This window comes from Barbatula barbatula, assembly GCF_947034865.1.
Source record: "Barbatula barbatula genome assembly, chromosome: 19".
In the NCBI taxonomy this organism is placed as follows: domain Eukaryota; kingdom Metazoa; phylum Chordata; class Actinopteri; order Cypriniformes; family Nemacheilidae; genus Barbatula; species Barbatula barbatula.
In genome coordinates, this window is record NC_136782.1 from 13,590,453 (window position 1) to 13,608,600 (window position 18,148).

At 39.5% G+C, this 18,148-nt stretch overlaps 1 protein-coding gene across 1 annotated transcript in view; it reads left to right on the forward strand.

Moving 5' to 3' along the window:
* Positions 1-601: 601 nt before the first annotated feature.
* sez6b (seizure related 6 homolog b) overlaps positions 602-18,148 on the forward strand; it is a 136,159-nt gene continuing 118,612 nt past the window's right edge. The window contains exon 1 of the mRNA XM_079480940.1: positions 602-885. Coding sequence (XP_079337066.1) covers positions 801-885 — 85 coding nt within the window. The 5' untranslated portion in view covers positions 602-800. The remainder of the gene's footprint in view (positions 886-18,148) is intronic.

An 18,148-nucleotide genomic window follows, 5' to 3' on the forward strand; every position in this document is an offset into this window, starting at 1 on the left:
TTCTTCCTTTCCTCATGTATATTTCATGAGTGTTGCTCTTTTCCGTACCATTTAGTTCTATGTGGAGTGCAAATATTGGAAACTGATGAGGATGTCATTGTATGGGTAATTTTAGGAGAGGTGTGTTTTCAGATTATCATTGTTTATGAATGGAGATGGTTTGCTTATACAAATAATCACATTTATATATATCAGAGGGACGCAACATTTTGCAAATAAAAGCAGTCATTATTGTCTTTTCAAGTGGCTCTGTTGCAAAGTGGACATATAATTATTATTATTATTAAGATATTATTCAGAAACATTTTGTCAATAAAAATAAATAATACAAAATGTTTATCTCATATCTTAATTGCGATCTTACAGATATTTTACATAATATAGTTTTGGATACAATAAAAGTCACGTATTTTATTAAAGCACCTTGATAATGCCCAGCAAATACCACTTTCCGCATTCGTCTCAGTGTGTAGTTGGAAATGAAATGCATGTAATACCCGATTCATTTAATCGAGGGCACTATTAGATTATGTACGGCACAAACTTTGCGCGAAGCCTGAAGTTGTTCCAGTGTCTGACGCTAGGAGCTGTCCGCGGTGCTGAAACCGCTCAGCTCAGTCTGAGCTGCTGACAGCTCTTCACATTCTCTGCCTATCCACCGTCCACTATTACAAACCTCGTCCGCGCGGCGCGTGCAGCGGAGGTCGAGCGACTCGTTCGTGTCCTGCTCCTTTTTAATTATTCGGAAAGTGTTTTAATACAAGGACATATTCAGTGAAGAGAACCCCGTTGCCGTAACGATGAACTGGGCAAGAAATTACAAACCCAACGTGATCGTCCTGGTTCTGGCTGTGTTTGCCGGTGTGGTGAACGCACGAGGGCAAGGTAAGAATTATATTGAAATATTTTGCTATTTTGAAATACTTGTTCTGCCGTGCGAATTGCGGAAGAGGGTGCGCGCGGTTTTACGGACCCCGAGGGGTAGAGGATGTGCGCGCGAGACCCGCTTCTCGTAGTAGCGTACTGTATATTGGTTGTGCGTTTGTTGCGAGACAAAATTCTTACTTGAGGATGCAGGTTTGTGTTGAGAAGGCTATTTAAGAGATTTCATACGTATACTTTGGTTGCGCGGGAGAAGAAATGCGTTCCCTTATCGCGTATAGCACAACAGATGGACTCGTAAGTCACAAAGTCATCGGTTGAATTGTGATAAAGCACGCAGAGACAGCGATTTCCCTAAGCTCTGATGTTGTATTTATTTTTAGCTGTACCCTTTTTATAGTACTGTACGTTTGCATCGTTTTGATCTTGGTGTTTAAATTTTTCTTTCTTTTTCCTTGCCGAACTTGGCAATACTGTTGTACGTTTTTTAGATGTAAAGTTAGATGTAAATCTTTAAGTGCAGATTTATCTGAACAGCTGATCGTGTCTGATGCAGAGAAAAGTTTAAGTTTTAACATTTTGAAATCACGGTGTTGTAGAAGTTGGTAGAACTTTTTGTCAGCTGTGAAGTTGAAGTATAAAAATATCTTTCAAACTACATCTGCTGTGAGATTGCATTTTACTTGTAGAATAATGTACACCTAACTATTCTGAAAGATAACATGGAGTATTCACATTTAAATGTAACAGTTGAATAACATTTGGAACATGGTTTTAATTGAGGCCAAATTATTATTTGAAAAGTATATTTATTGTTACCAGATATTTTTAATGAACCACAAATGTCTCTTGTGCAGTTTGACTTCGGGTATTTTGTCCTTGAATGGGGAGAGATTTTTTTCACATTTGTGTATTAAATTTGATAGAGCTGATAGAACTTATAATGCGCATTCTGGTTTTAAAACATTAAAATTGATTTTATTCACACCACCAATAAAACAGTATTATTAAATACAATATTAAATGCTTTTAAATGCTTAAATGTGTCATGCACATGTTGCTAAAAAAACCCACTGAAATATGTCGAACTGGATTTTTCCAGATACACTTTTGTCCGTCTTGCATTCAATTTCAAATCAAGTGACATTTAAAAAATCAAGTGACATTTTACTAAAAATTATGAATGACTCGAATTTTGTACAAGATGTGTGTGTGTGATTCATTTTTGATAGACACAGCTCACATTTACACTGTTTTTCATTCATACATTATTTGCCATCAATAGAATAGAATCCTTACACTTTCACCTGTCAACTGCTGCAGTACCTGCGTCGCAATCTTTTATTCACAATGTCCAACCCTTCATCGTTTTAGATGACAGCCTTTAAATTGATCCTCATAGTTGAGACTAAATGATGCAAAGCTTTTTTGCTTTCCATTTTCGTTGTCTCAGACACATCCAGTCTGTCTTTGCATCTTGTGCAGTATTGACTATTGATTATGTACAGTATTGATGAATAGAACATTTGACCTTTCGCTTTGAGAGGTGTATGAGTCAGTGTGTTCTAATCGGTCACCCTCAGGACGTGTGTGATGAAGATCCAGGGCTACTTTCTGAATGGTTCTTTACCTTGAAAAGCACTCTGACTAATGCACAGCAGCTCCACAATTTCACCCTGAGCATAAACAGCATGCTAAAAGCTGAGCCCACCACCCACCAATAAATGATGGCATCAGCGGGTCAATTTGCCTGCATGCTGCTGTTATACTGTAGATGCCAATGTAAATACATTTATATGTGCAAATGTGCAGGTAAAGATGAATTTAAATGTAAAAGGTGACACACAGTACACATTTTGCACATCACTACAATGCGTTCAGAATGCGTTTTTTTTAATGAGACGTGGTACAAAAAATATACCAGAGATACTTCTTTGTAAATTCACTCTAATTATTATATCTACATTTTAAATACCTGAAGAACTTATTTCTGTATAAGCGTTGGACCTTTTTGACCCTTTCTTAAAATAAATAGAGAAGATCGGAATAGGCCAAGAGAGCATGTAAAACGGCGCTGTTATCTGAGCTTTTGTCTCTGCTCAGGCAGTTTGTACAGTCAGACATCTCAGATCTCCACTGAGAGAATGAGAGTGTTAGTTATGGTGTGACTTAAGCACCATGTCATTCAACCCTACCGTGATCAGCCCTTGAACAGGGTGAGCTCCACAGTTTGACTCCATTACCTAAAGCACTTGAGGGGTGGAGTAAGCCCCATTTCCACCCACTCCAACTCATCCGGCTCCGAAGAGCCATCAGGGTAGCACACTGTCTTGTAGTATCAAGTAATATCACTCAATCAGCAGTTCATCAGTGCCCTCATTCCCCTGTGTGTCGAGCTAGGCTGTGCCTGAGAAGAAGGATGGAGGGGGAGGTGATTGTCAGCTTGACCCCCTGACCCCCACGCAGTGCACACGATCGCTTGGTCAAAGCTTTGCCCAGGCTACGAGGCCTCTGCTGTTCTAGTATTTATTACGGACCTGATAAATGAGTCGGTCACTGGGCTGGATGGCCTCCCAGAGCCACACTGGCAGGCTTGCCGCTTCTGTAATGGTGATGAATGGTCAACTGGGGCACCGTTCGCCAGACAGCACTGTTGGGAGGAATCTGGACACTTGCGGGGTTCCCCCTTACCTCCCACCATCAGCAATGTGTACGTTTGTACACACACACAATCCTAAAATCTTAACTAGAAAGAAAATGCAATCTTTCGGTGACCCAGTAACCGTGATACAGTAACTAACCCACTTCAAGATCATTTGAAGTTGTTCCGTAGCTGCCGTATCTGAACATCTGTGTAATTGTGATGATCAATGGCTTTGTCAGGCGTCCAGAGGCCAGATGGTAAAGATGGAAATGTACAAAGTTAAGATGCAGAGATGTGATTGAACCAACTTGGTTAGGCTTTATATGGATGATATGAGGGGGTTCTGTAGTCCTGTGAGTGTCTAATAATAAAACTCATATTTTTTAATCCTTTGCCATTTGTAGTCTAGCCTTTATGTTTTCTCTTGACCTGGATATGCCATAGTCTATATCCTCCTCTAATTATTCTCCATGCTGGTTTGTAGAGCAACATCACACACGCACGCACGCACGCACGCACGCACGCACGCACTCACACACACACGCACTCACGCATGTACACACACACACATGCACTCACGCACGTACACACACACACGCACGCACGCACGCACGCACGCACGCACACACACACACACACACACACACAAAGCATTCTAAATGATTTAAGGTAGAATGTTTTTGGCCATTTTGGCTGTTTTCTCCATTAGCCTTAATAAAAATGGCAGACTGTGAAGTAGGGCTCTCATCCTTTAACCCCGAGTGTATATATGTTTGTCTTTATGGTCTGTTTTAATCACAGGCTGTGACAGGAGCCTCGGGTGTAATGTTGCTTTATGCGCCTGTCCTGCCCCTCCATAACTCAGCCAGCCCTGTTTTTTAAATCACATTCTAAAGTATTCTAGGACACACATTATGGCCCACAATTTAATTCAGGCGTGTCCTTCTGCAGAAAACGAATGGGTTGAATTTGGCGATGAGAGCGTGTTTTAAAGATAAAACCTCTTATTAAATAAATCCTGAGTCTTGTTTGAGCCGATTCCACTTTCCAACCTCCAATGCCCCTCATATAAACACACACACACACACACACACACACACACTTATTTACTTATCTGAATAAAAACATTACACAGACTTATTGCTTTTATACAGTACACAGATAGTAAAGCTTTTTTTTACTTTTTATTTCAAAAAACAGCTTTGCTATATTTATTATAGTGTTTGTGTCTATGATGACAAAAATAGGTTTTGTTCAGGTTTTTCAGGGTTTTGTTTACTTTTGTGTACAAATTTATCCCCAAAACAAGCATTGTTTTGTGTCAAGGATAGACGCAAGACATGTGTATAGATTAAATGGATAGTTCACCCAGAAGTGAAAATTCTGTCCTCTTTTACTCACTCTCTTGTCATTTCAAACCTGTTTGACTTTCTTTCTTCTGCAGGACACAAAAGATATTCTGAGGAATGTTGCTCCCCATTCACTCCTATTTTATGGACACAAAACCAATGAAAGTCGATGGGCAAAATGGTTTTGAAATGACAAGAGGCTGATTAAATGATGGAATTTTGTTCAATGTGAAAATGAAATGTATTATTTGTCAGACAGATTATAATGTAAGATGTAAGATGTGTAAGATGATTGTAAAACGTCCTGAGATGTTTTGCGCAACATCCAACATTTCATCTCTCACTTTGAGGAGAAGTGACCTGTGAGGTGTATTCAGGCCCAGACGCAAAGTATGTCTTTACCGCTGTTCCAAACTGAACTGAAGAGCCCCAAATGTTTTGAGCCGCTGATAAATGGCAAACTCTCTCCCCATTCCTCCCCCTCCACCCCCTCTGCCTGTCTCTTCTGCCGAGGAAAAGCAATTTGCTCTTGGTGATCCGATGCAATCAGTTTTGCTTCATGGCTTTTGAAAAAAAAGTGAGGGGGAAAATAAACAGAAAGGGAAAAAACTTGCGAAAGAGGACATTGCTATTAATTAAACCGTACAAGTTGTGATGATCGTGTGCGGGAACTGAAAATATTCAACACCTGTTTAGTGATTAGCGATGATGATTAACCTATTGCAATGTGCTTTAGACTCTCATCAAGAGCTATTCAGCGCATGCAGACCTTCCTCTAACCCTCCTTTTCAGAACACTTGCTTGAAAATGAGTGTTATTGTGTCCGCGCCTCTACCGCTCCTTTAGGACAGAAGTTGTGAATCAGGCTTTGACTGTTCCCAGGTGCAGAGAGGATGGTGAAGCTGTATCGTTCTCTCTCTCTCTCTCTCTCTGCCAAAACAGTCTCTGAGGCATGCCTGATGTTTCCACAGACCTGTGAAGTGTGCATCCTTATCGTTTTCCAGAGCGCAGCTTCTATGGGGTTGTGATCATTCTTCTCACCAGCCCTTTTCCATTTTGCCATGTGTATATATGCTTTTTGCCTCTCGCGCTCTCTCCTCATCTCACACGAGAGCTCGTCTGATGCGCTAAACATCTGCGGTGCTCAAAGGCACCTGCTTGCCCCCTCAGCCTCTATATTCCGACAAGCTTCCACTTTATTTGAACTGCCGTTTTTTAAAGCTCCAACTATATGTTATTGAACCGTAAGCTCGGGTTGTCACACGATTATGCAATTTTACAGCAGGGCAGGTTTGGCTACCTCCCAGTGTGTCAATAATACACTTCTGAGCCTATTTTGCATTTAGATTTTGGCTCAAATGCACAGCTAGGGTTCCACCTAAGCGAGTCAGACGACGTCGGTGACATTCTTAAGTGGGCTGCGGGACATTAGCAGCACGCTGTTAATGTGTAACTCACAAGGCTTTACAATGTTTAACCGGCTTGCGCCCACGAGTGCTGGAGAGGGGAGGACGATAGCTGGTGGATATTCATTACAAATCAATTGGCCAATCCGCCATGCCATCGGCTGGTGTCACCCTCTGTGGAGCTGTTGTCTGACCAGCTCCATTTAGCTTATATAAGGTGATCTATTACATTGTTAATGTTTGCAGGGTTTCTCAGTGCAGCAGTTTAACAGAAACAGGTCTATAGAATATTGTGCATTTTTCAGCGAGCAGAGAAAGGCCTTAGTGTAGGCCAGGGTTATTCAATGAAAGTTCCAAGAGTCTTTATATTTTCTTCCAAGCGGCAGTCCGGAAAATATGCTTTTTGAAAATAAATAATATTGAATCAATTTAGACAAGTTGGATATACTGTATTAAAGATATGATCTTTTATCAGGCCATTTATTTTATATTTTGATATATGTATCTATAGGCTCTGTGGTTTTAGGGGGACTCTTAATAGAAGTCTGATAATAAATATTTGTAAATAAAAAAACTATTGACAACATGCAAACAGCAAATGTAATGTAACAATTAAAATTCTATATAACAATTAAAAAATATACAGAGTTACTAACTAAATTAGCCTTTTCATGCCATTGTCACCTTTTCACATTCATTCCAGAACTACTTCTTTCTTTAAATAGTTTCCCAATAAAATTACAAAATGTGAACCTGCTTGTGAAAACCCAGCAAAAGTCCTTCATAAAATCATCCTACAGAATATTCTGTGAAAATATAACAATATCTTAAATATTGACTAAATAATACCAAAATCTTAGTGAAATCAATGCTTGTAATGAATCTTTGATGCTTGTTATAATAATCAATTAGATTATGAGATGTTAGCTTGGGTTTTCAAAGGGTCACAAATGTTTACATGCTGACTAATAATGCTAATGCTAAATATAGATAAAACGTTATGGTTAAAAAAATATCACAAATCTGGTTGAAAGGTTGGAGACATATAGCAACCAATAAACAGACTGACGGATACAAATGCAATAATATTCGCTGCACTTTGTTTACTGTTGTGTGTTCATTTATCTGCCCTGCGTGTCTGCACTAGTGTTGTTAAAATGTGTTCACGTGTTTGCTGCTGTTCATGCGGGAGAGAAGCAGCTTCTGGAAGGGTTAGAATTTAGCGCGTTTGGCGCTAAATAAAGAAAATAAAGGATCTAGCGACAAAAAATAATAACATAAATGTTCCTGAGAGCGCGTGGTGTGATTCTCCTTTGTGAAGACGTCACGGCTCAATTTACACAACCAAAATAGTCAGAAGTTTTAAATGGCTATGTACGGCGGTCCGGATGGAATGTAAGCAAAGGTCCGCCTATTGAGGATGACTGGTGTAGTCAAAAAGAGACTGCTGGTCTCTTCATTTGCTCTGATATCTGCGAAACTCGCCCTTACCTCGCCTTACATCATTAATGTAATAATTCAAACTGATATACTTTGGTTGCTCTCTACTCCGTGAAAAAGAATATTCCAGCAGTTCCACGTTGGTATAATATGCATGCAGTGGCATACTAAATCTGTTGTTAGCATCTGTTGGCGTATTAAGACTGCAACGTAGTCGACAGGCTCTCAACCACGATAAGTGTGCATGTATGTGTCTCTGAGACCCGTATTCGAATCGATCTGTTAGTTAGAGGAGAGCAAACGGTGAATCAGCCGATGCTCATCCCTTGTGGATTGGCAGACTGTGTACGCCTGGTTAATTGGGCCTGGCGTCTGTGGCGCATGCAGAACCACAGGCTCTCCACCACAATTAGGCCTCAGACAACCTTCCGGTTCCTTCTTTGCTTTTGAAGTGCCAGCTCCCATCTAGAATGTACTTCATCTAGAGCGTTCCTCAGCAGGGCACGGCGGTCGGGGAGACGGCAGGTAATCACCACAGGAACACTTGGATCGGAGCAGGAGTGCATTCTTGGTTTCTTCACATCAAAGCGTTGAGCAGAACGTCTCATATCATGCAATGTATTTATGTGAACAGCATTGTAGCTGCCCCATCCGGGGAAAGAATAGCAATGATGTGTTGATCTACTACATCAAATTATAACTTCGGGAGACGTTTTATAGAATGTGCCGACACAAATCTCCATAAGTTGTGTTTCGCTGGGATTTCAAAATGTTGGCTCATCTGTGCGGCACGAATGATATATTATTTGTTGTATCTTACTTGAGGGAGGTAGAGGGAGGGGGATTTGAAATTAAGCTAGCAAGGGCGATGGCAGACCTCAGAGTAATTTCCCTCCCATCACATTTAGCATTTACCATAAAGTCGCTCATTCTCCATAAAAGACTGATTGATGGCTTGCCCGGGATTGTGCATAGCATGCACCCCCGGTGCTTAAGGATATTCAAATCGCTCTGTGCCCTTGCTTTTACAGGCCTCGCATGAGCTGAATGATTTAAAGGTGGTAACAAGATGTGCTTCAGGGCGCAAAATATTGAACGCCATCAACGATACAGCAAGTGAAGTTAAAGCAAGTTATATGATCAGTGGTGAAACCTTCTTCTGTTGTCCATCAGGCTTATGAATAAAATGAAAATCATGTTTGAGTGTTTTCTTTAAGTTTTCATTTTTAACTTTTTTTATTTTTAAATGCTTTTAATTAATGTGTAAAATTGCAATGTGGAGATGTTAGTGGCATCTAGCAGTGAGGTTGCAAATTGAAACCAATAGCTCACTCAACCCCTCCATTTCAAAACACTACGGTGGCTCTCACAAGATGTTGTTGTGTCTTTGTCGAAGGAGATCGTATTTATGAAACACCATTTAGGGCTACTGTAGAAACAACATGGCGAATGCAATGCAAGTGGACCCAAGGTGTATGTAGATAGAAATAACTCATTCAAAGGTAATAAAAACATAACGCTTCATTGTGTAAGGTCTTTATACACCTCTAAAGACATAGTTAGGTACTGTATATTATATTGCATTTCAGTAGACCCTCCTAAATATTAAACACAACACCTTTACATAGTTTGTTTTTACAATATTCCCTTCTCGCTTTTGTAGTTCTTTTATAGCTCTGTTGTTCACCTCTGCTCATTTATTTTGTCTCAATACAAAGACCGTGCCAGGCACGGCTAACGTCATGAATATTAATGCAACGTTTGTCCTTACTGATTTGCTGACGGGGAGATTATGTTTATGTACTTGCATGTTTCTTCGGTCCAATGCTAAACATATCTTTATTCTACCCTATGTTTTTGTTTAACCTTAAAGTAGTCAAACTGCCTCATGGCAAAAGAAATGTAAAAAAAACGAAATTACAATAAAAAAAAATTAATTGGGCTTTAATGGTTACACTAACTGGAATTATGTGAAAAACTGGATCATCGGCAGAACTGCGTTCACAACCCTTTGAAGCAGGCACATTGTAATACCTTGCAAGGTCTGTTTTTTTCGTCTATAAGGCAAAGGGTTATTTTTGTCCAAACGTCATAATGAGTGTCCTGATGCGGATCGTGCAGTGGAAAGAGCTCGTCCTGCAGAGCTCCAGCTAATGAACTTAGCCTATGTGCAAAGCTCATGTCAGACCCTTAAGAGTTCCAGACATCGGCATAATCAAGATGAATCATGCAAATTCACTGTGTTTGTGCAAGACTCGGTTGCTATGAATCACACCGCTCATTATTTACCTTTACTCTGTTGTCGAAAACAATGCCACGTCGCCCCGTAAGCTAAACAGATGTTCTGGAGGGTACAGAGATGCTAAAAAAAGACAAATATACAGTTTTATTTCAACATTAATCACACAAAAAGATTAAATTGTATGTAAAGAAACAAAACTAAGGCATTGAAGGAACTGAAAAGTCTAAGCGCTGAAGTAAAGATAGCCATTTGCTGTATCATTCCTGGCTTTAATCTGACAATATTTCACTGGTTTTTCTCCTGCTGAGGCGCCGATAGCAGGAAGCGGTGTGGCACAAAAGCGCTAACAGGCCTGGTCACAGTGTGCTGACTGCCCCTTATGATTCTAATGATTGAACATGTCTTTTGTTTGCAAGTGACAAAAGTTTTTTGCTGGAAATTCGCTGCGCTCAGAATAGCTGGTTTTCGTGGTATGTAGGATATGGCAGGAAATGGGTGAATGGCATTATTTGCTCCTTACTGAAGGCACATTACCTCGGCAGGCATTGAGGTCTGTAAAGGACCAGATGCCAGACTGGAATATAGTAAATGCTCTGCACTGTACTGTACAGCCAGCTGTAGCACGGCAGATCCTGATTAGAGCCTTTTTATTTAAGAGCCCTTATTCATGAATTGATTGATCCATTCAAACGCAGACGTTCATTATAGGCACTTTTCCCACTTCCTCTGTGCATGATGTTTGAGAGGGACGTGCGGATCCTGAAGTCAGCCATTGGAACGTAAGCAAGGATGATGAAGTAGGGGACTTATGAATTATACAGTAATAGACACATTTGCGTGGTAATATGGTAATGAAATGAAGAGTTCATGTGCAAAAACAGACAACTCAGTTTTTAAGAAAATTCAAAAGTCATGTTTTTCTTTTGCATTCCAAGTAAAATCAGTCAAACTGCAGTTGGGTTGTTTTGATTAAGTAATAATAACTAAAAACATACAGCTAACCAACACAATAAATCACTATAAAAACATCATAATACAATATATAAACGTGATTTTTGAAAATGAATAAAACTGTTTTCTGTATTTGCAAATGTCGTTTTAAGTCTAATAATGTGATCAGCAATCCATGATTGTATTGTAGTTTATTAAAGTCATAGTTTACCCAAAAAAATTAATTCTCTTATAATGTACTCACCTTTATGCCATCCCAAGATATACGACTTCCTTTCCTCACTTTATTCACATGAATGAAACATTTTAGTAAAAATTCTGTCATGACTCAACATGTTAAAGCTCTTAAAGTCACCATGCAATAAAACAGGAAAATTGTATTACACAGTTGCAGTGATAATATTATAAATGATTTATCCGTGCACAACATTCTTTTTTTGTGAATTTGTTCTTGTAATCTTTAATAAAAAATGTTAAGCTTCTCTCCCCCTCTCAACGCCAACTCTTCACAACATGACGTCAGCAGCAAAAAGAGGTAGGACTATACTGACTGTCCAATGGCCAGGCATTTTTAGCCTTCCCCTGCAGGCCCAACTTGCAACTAGCCAAACAAAATGGGAAGGGCAAAATATAGCCCCGACCTACACATTTGTATTATTTAAAGTTACAAAACAGGCTCTAGTGTGCACATATTGGATTCTTTCAACCCAGCATTGAGTCAAAGTAACCCAGAAAGTGTTTATATTTGACCCCACAAAAGGTTGATTTAACCCAAATATAGTATTTTTTTCAACTGTAACGATGGGTTTGTGAGAAAAAACTATGAATATTTTTAACTTGAACTTTGAAATTGAAATCAAAACCAATGTATGTCAACGTAGAATGTCTGTATGGCAGAATGTCTATAACTTCAAATCTCATTGGTCCTTGCACTGGTCCCTGCAGATACGCAAAATACATTGATGGCATTGTAATATTAAATTGTTGTTTATGTTCAACTGAAGAAAGGGCATATATTTACATCTAATATGGCATTTTTGTCCCTTTTTGGGGGGCTCATATCATTTTATTTTTTTGTTTTTTGTGTTAATATCTTAGAACTCCATAATCAAAGATGAATATATATACATATTTTTAAAGCAAACCCTTCTGTATTCAGGCAAAATAAAACGACCCTTCAATTTCTTCATCAGAGAAAGAAACCAAAATGGTCGACGCTTTTGAGCTGACAGATCCAGACTGCAGAGAACACATCACAGCTCCTACAGGCTTTTAATGATTCGAGAGAGACCAGTGATGGTCAGGTTGATTACCTTTGTCGTCACATGCTGTTCACATTCCATTGTGTTTGTTGCCAGCAGCTCAGGGTTTTGATCTCCAATGTAATGACATACAGTTCCAAGATTTGCCAGCTTCTATTCATGACCAGTGAGCTGCTCCAATCGATGTTTTCTCTCCGCTGTTCAAAACCCACCATTATGAAGAAATGAATTCTCAGAATTAGTTGTTGAGGAATTGTAAAGTGCCATTTGGTACAATATGTACAATATGATGATGTTGGGCACTAATCACGACATTAATATTAATCTCAGTGTTTGCCATTTATATTTCATTTATATTTTTTGTCTTGGGGAAGGTGTAATTAATTCCTAGCTGGTGAACAGCAGGCTGTGGTGGTATTTCCTCTGGGTGTAGTTGCCCTTCTGTGGAAGCCATTCATGTTCCACAGAAATCTCTGATGTTTAGCCTTTGGGAAGTTCAGCGTAGAGGCAGTCATATAGATGCTGCATATTGATGGACCCAAACTACCTCCCGTGTACAGTGCGGGCGAAGTGCGGTTCTAGCGACTGATCGGATTATACTGTACCTGTAAGGTTGATTCACATAAGAATCAATATCCAGAGTCCACATAATCCAGTCACAGTCGTATGAATGGTGTGGTTTCTGAATATGTGGGCTCGTGATGGAATTAAAGGGGAAAATGTTGAATAGTGGGGTTAGCATCTATTTGCACTTTGTTTCGTGTTTGCTGATGCAATAATATTGAACAGCATGCAATGCATCAGAGTGACAGCAATGAAAGTGATCCACTTAGTTCTGGGGACATTGCTCTTAATAAAGTCTGTGAGGGTGATGCATCTTTTCTCACAATATGCCCCTGACACAAAAAATATGGTACGGCATTATTAAAAATGTCACTATTAAAAATAACAGAGGGGAAGAGTGTGCAGTCAAGAGAGATGAGAGAATTATGTCTTTATGTTTTTGAAATGTCCTTGAATTCGCATGCTTCGGATTTTTTTGCCACTGTTTCGTAGATCTTAAAATGAGTCTGTACTGTGAAAAATGTCATCAGTAATCAAAATGGTATTTTAAATGAAAACACCTGTATATATATATATATATATATATATGTATACATTTACGTACACTACACACTGCAGCTTATTTCAGCTAAACAATTGTTGTGCAATTCTACAGTATTCCCCAGCCATATTCAAGCGGTGTTATACATGTTGACTGACATGCCATCACTCATGAGTTAACGAAAAGAAGACGTTGAGGGTATGCAGGCAGTATGGAGAATGCCATGTATGCACAGCCCCACCTCCCCCACAATGCTTTGCCTGGTTCCTTTCCGCCTTCCTTCCACATCATGACGCTGCATCACAGTTAGATGTTTTCATATTAACATTAACGATATGCCCAAGATATTCAATGCATGAACAAGTACGGTTCATGTCTGGCGCGCCTCGCTGCTGTGTTGTGTTTTTTAAAATCCTATTACTGTCGGGTTACGGCTTTTCCATACGTCAGCTTAAATATGACTCACTCTGACAGCGCGGCGTAGCAAAAACGCAGAAGTCATTACTGCACAAAGCTCTTGATGGAAATTCTCAGATTAGAGGGGTGTAATGTGTGTGATTTTCATTTGCCGATGCGGAGCGCTGGGCTCCTGACGTTGTTGTAGGTTGGGAGTAAAGGAGGCTCGGAGCTGACCTTGGCCACTCTGTGAAAATGCAGGGGCTGAACAGTTCAGCTCACAGGGAAATTGGCCAGCTCGCTCCAGACCCCCCCAGGCCTGCCCTCGTAGAACCTCCATTAAACAATGTGTCCATTGTCAACCCTTAGCTATCTCCACCGAGACCCCGCCAAACCCAATCTCGCTCCCATCATACAGGCTTAACCAGTCACAAAGAGGGGTGAGTGATGGCAGCGGTTGTATCAAGTAAATGCTATACTGGATGGTTTTTTAAGTCTTGTCAGTTTAGTGGTTGGGATTGTTGGTGCAGTTAGCTTTATTGCCGTCTCATCTGTTTGTTCTGACAGATGTGGTTCTTGTAAATGTCATTCACACCAATGTCATATCTAGTCTAGTCTATGCCTAGTATTAAACTGGCCATTACAATCAGTTATTACACAATTTGTGTCCACAGAAAGCCACAATAAACTCAGCAAATTTCCACATTCCCAAAGTGAAGCACATCCTGTGTTCCATGTATGTTTCCCTATATGTATTTTGCCAGTATTGATAATACTTTTATCTACCAATATGACTGTGGTACTTTTTTTTACGGTTTAAATCCTTTCTGCAGACTTTCCCTCACAGTCATTTTGTTCTTCTTTTGAGCTGCTTTAATGAGAGGAGAGAGTGAAATCTTCAGTGGGTTTGTAAAGCTCTGTGGCTCAGGAGAGGGACAGGCCATTACAGTATGATGTCAACGCGGATTAATTTGAGATTGAACGAGAACTCCTATCACGTAGACCAGGAATAAAGCCTTATCACATGTGAGAAGCAAGCGAGACTATGGGAGAGACAGGATTCGTTTTGACCGTTTATCTAGGAAACATTAAAGGGACAGAATGGTCATCGGTCTATGAACTGGGGTTATATATCACACACTGTTAACAGTATTTTAGGGTTTGGTTACCACAATACCATCCCACACACATACAGAATATTGTACACTACCATCCTGCACTGCTATGGCAAGTGTTAAGACTGTAAGATTTGGTGTTTGTCAACCCACACTACATTATTATAGTGCAGAGATATAATATGCAGTTTTCCTGAGGTTAAACTCTTAACAGAATACCCCCGTAGCATAAACCTCTGTATAACAACACAACATAAGTTCAGAACCTTCTCCTTGCACTCAAAAGAATGACTCAGAGATAGAAAAACACTGCTTTTCTCTAAATATTTTATACATTTTGCTTTCTGCACTGTCCTCACATACGCACAAGTCTACACGCTTACACGCCGCCCTGCACTGGTAAAGCTGAATGTACCAGACTGTGTTAAAAGCACTCACTAGCTGTCACTAAGTGTTTTGCCTTTGTGCGCGCACACATTTGCTTATGTGGTGCGTCCCACGGTGTGCTCTGTCCTTGTACCTGCTAGAGGATGAGACAAAGCTTGTCTTTCACTGAGGATGATTGACTGGAGCACATGGCTTTGAATCGGCTAGAATGGGATGGAGAAAAGAGGTGACACCTTTTTCATCAAGAGTTTATTTACCGGCCCAGAATTCCTGTCGCTAAATGGAATCACAAAGAGTATGAACCATTGACAGTGTTTTATAGCCGGGTCAAACACGTTGGTAGACACTATGGATGACGGCAAGAAAATTTGTATCTCCACAGTAAATGCAAAAATGGTTTTGCCAATTAATCCTCTGTCATATCTGTGTGTATTGAATTGAAAGTGGGCGGTGCTGCTCAGTGTGACATCACAAATATTTACAATTAAACCTTTGCTAAATGCTTTTTCTAACCCGAGGGGAAAATGAAGCACTAAAATACACTTTATTTATTTAAAATTAGTATGTAACTGTACTTAAAGTGCTCTATTTTACACACATAAAGGGTGGGTTGCACTAACAAAGATTAGGTTTAAATCTAGATGAAATCAAGGTTTATTTAATAATTCTGTTGCACAAAACTGTAAACCTTGTTTAAAAATAATCAGGTTTATATTTAAGCTATCATTTGATCCAGGTTTAAATTTTATTGTAAATCTAGATTCACTTTAATTCTGTTGCTCCATTATATTGCTCTAAATTAGGGATTCATTTTAAATTAGCTACTGATGAGGTTTAAATAATAAAAAATAACATATCTATAATAAAATGTGTGGGAAAATGATCAGGAACAGACACATAAGCGTCATGTCATGCTTCAGTGATGTGTTTATTGTAAATAAAAACGGAAATAAATAAAACACCTCAGTACAGGTACGACTCGACTTGGTTCAACTCATTTCACTTCAGCTCGCTTTGCTTTTCCACAGCAGTTTAGTACTGCTTCAAAGTGGGGATTATACATTTATCGTCATGGTTGCGCTACCTCTACTGCCGTAGCATTATTGTGAACGCGATATAAAAACACGCACAACACATGAGTAATGGAACAAATCGATGGCAGCAAAACAAAATGCTGCTAAAATACGAGAGAGTTTGGGAAATCTTACAGCATCTGTACCCAGTGGGAAACCCCCCAAAAGCGAGCTGTCCCGTGCAGTACTACAGTATGCAGTGGAAAAGCGCTATTAAATCTTCTTAAGGGTGTGTTCATATGCCATGTTTGGTTAGATTAAAACGAACTCTGGTGCGATAGCTCCGTTATAATTATTTATTTGTGTAAGTGTGAACGCTGCCACCCAAACCCTGGAGCGCACCAAACAAGCAGACCGAGAGTGTTTATTATATCTGGGCTTGCTCATGTAACAGAGTAATTCCTGGCGCCGTTTTGACTGCTTTATAAATAATTATAAGAGCTGTCCAATCACGTTGCGACTTTACACGTAAGCTGTTAGGTTCGATATATTTAGGTTCGCTGTTAAAAGGAGAGTCTGAACGCTAAGCGAACCAGGACTACGTTTATTTTTTCTCTTTTGGTCCAAACCAAACCAAAGGAACCAAACTAGAAACATGAAACACGCATCCTTAGTGTATCTTACAAAGTACTACAGGCAAATACTAAGTACAAAAAATAGTATGTGAAAATGGAGCACTCTTAATACGTTTAAGTGTATTTTAGTGCACTTTTTTCACCTGGAAAAGCCACTTAAAGTCCATTCAAGCTATATATTTTTTCAGTATGTGTTCCCTTGGAATCGAACCCATGATGACCTTTATGTTGCTACCAATTGACCTACAGGAACTTGTTCAAAACACACTATGTGACACAATGTCTGTATAAAAAAAACGTAGTATGATATTATACGGATAGACGTGAAATGTTTAGTCAGGCATAAATGTTTTTTATACATTTTACCTTGAAATACCATATCACCAAAAACCATATAAATTAATCTTAATTAAATTATCAAATCGATCCCATCACACTTCTTCACGTTGTAAGGTGGATGAAACTGCTGGACTGCCCTTCTTGAGTGGGCAGGTATTAATCAATTTGTGAAAGGTCAAGAGCAATCTTATGGAAGAGAATGAAGCAGTGTCTTTAAATGTATTTATGACGCAACTTTGTAATGGCTCATCTTTCTATAAAATCTTCTTTGTTCTTTTGCGTATATTAAATACACAGTCACATACAGAAGAACTCCATACGACACAGAAATTGTCCTTGACCTCAGCGATTTGCTTAATCATAATTATGAAGCGCCTCCGTCTTTGACTTAATGGAGGGATTTGTTGGTGAAGCAAATGAGCCAGAGAGGAGTCTGGGTGGACATCGGCCATTCACTTTCAATTAACAACCTCATACGTTTGTCATAACTGCCATTCTTACAAATCCTGTAACAAAACTGAGACTATTTTTCTACTTCTGCTTTCTTATCTCTCTATTTTGCTTGTTGTCGTTTTCTGTTGGCACGTCTTTCTTATGTAGTATGTGTGTACCTGTCAGTCATTTATCAGAAACTGAATGCTGTTTCGGACCAGCGTTTGGGAATTATATTTGGGAGTTACATTGTCAAATTGCCACATAACAAATGCATTGTTGAAAGTTCATTAAAATCTTTAGTTTGGTTCTCTTTCTAATCTGTGGAGAATGGATGTGCTCATGAGAGATAAGTGAGCTTGATGAAGTGAACACTACCTGCTGAGCTGCTTTTGGCCTTGGACCAGCAGCTTCTTGTTTTTCTGCATGGAGCTTTAGGTGAACGCAGGAGATATAGCTGTGTGTTGGGCTCTCTCTCCCTCTCTATCTCTGTTTCTGTGTCTCTTTTTTCTTGCCCTCCATGAGCTCCTCTCAGACAGGGTGAGTACAA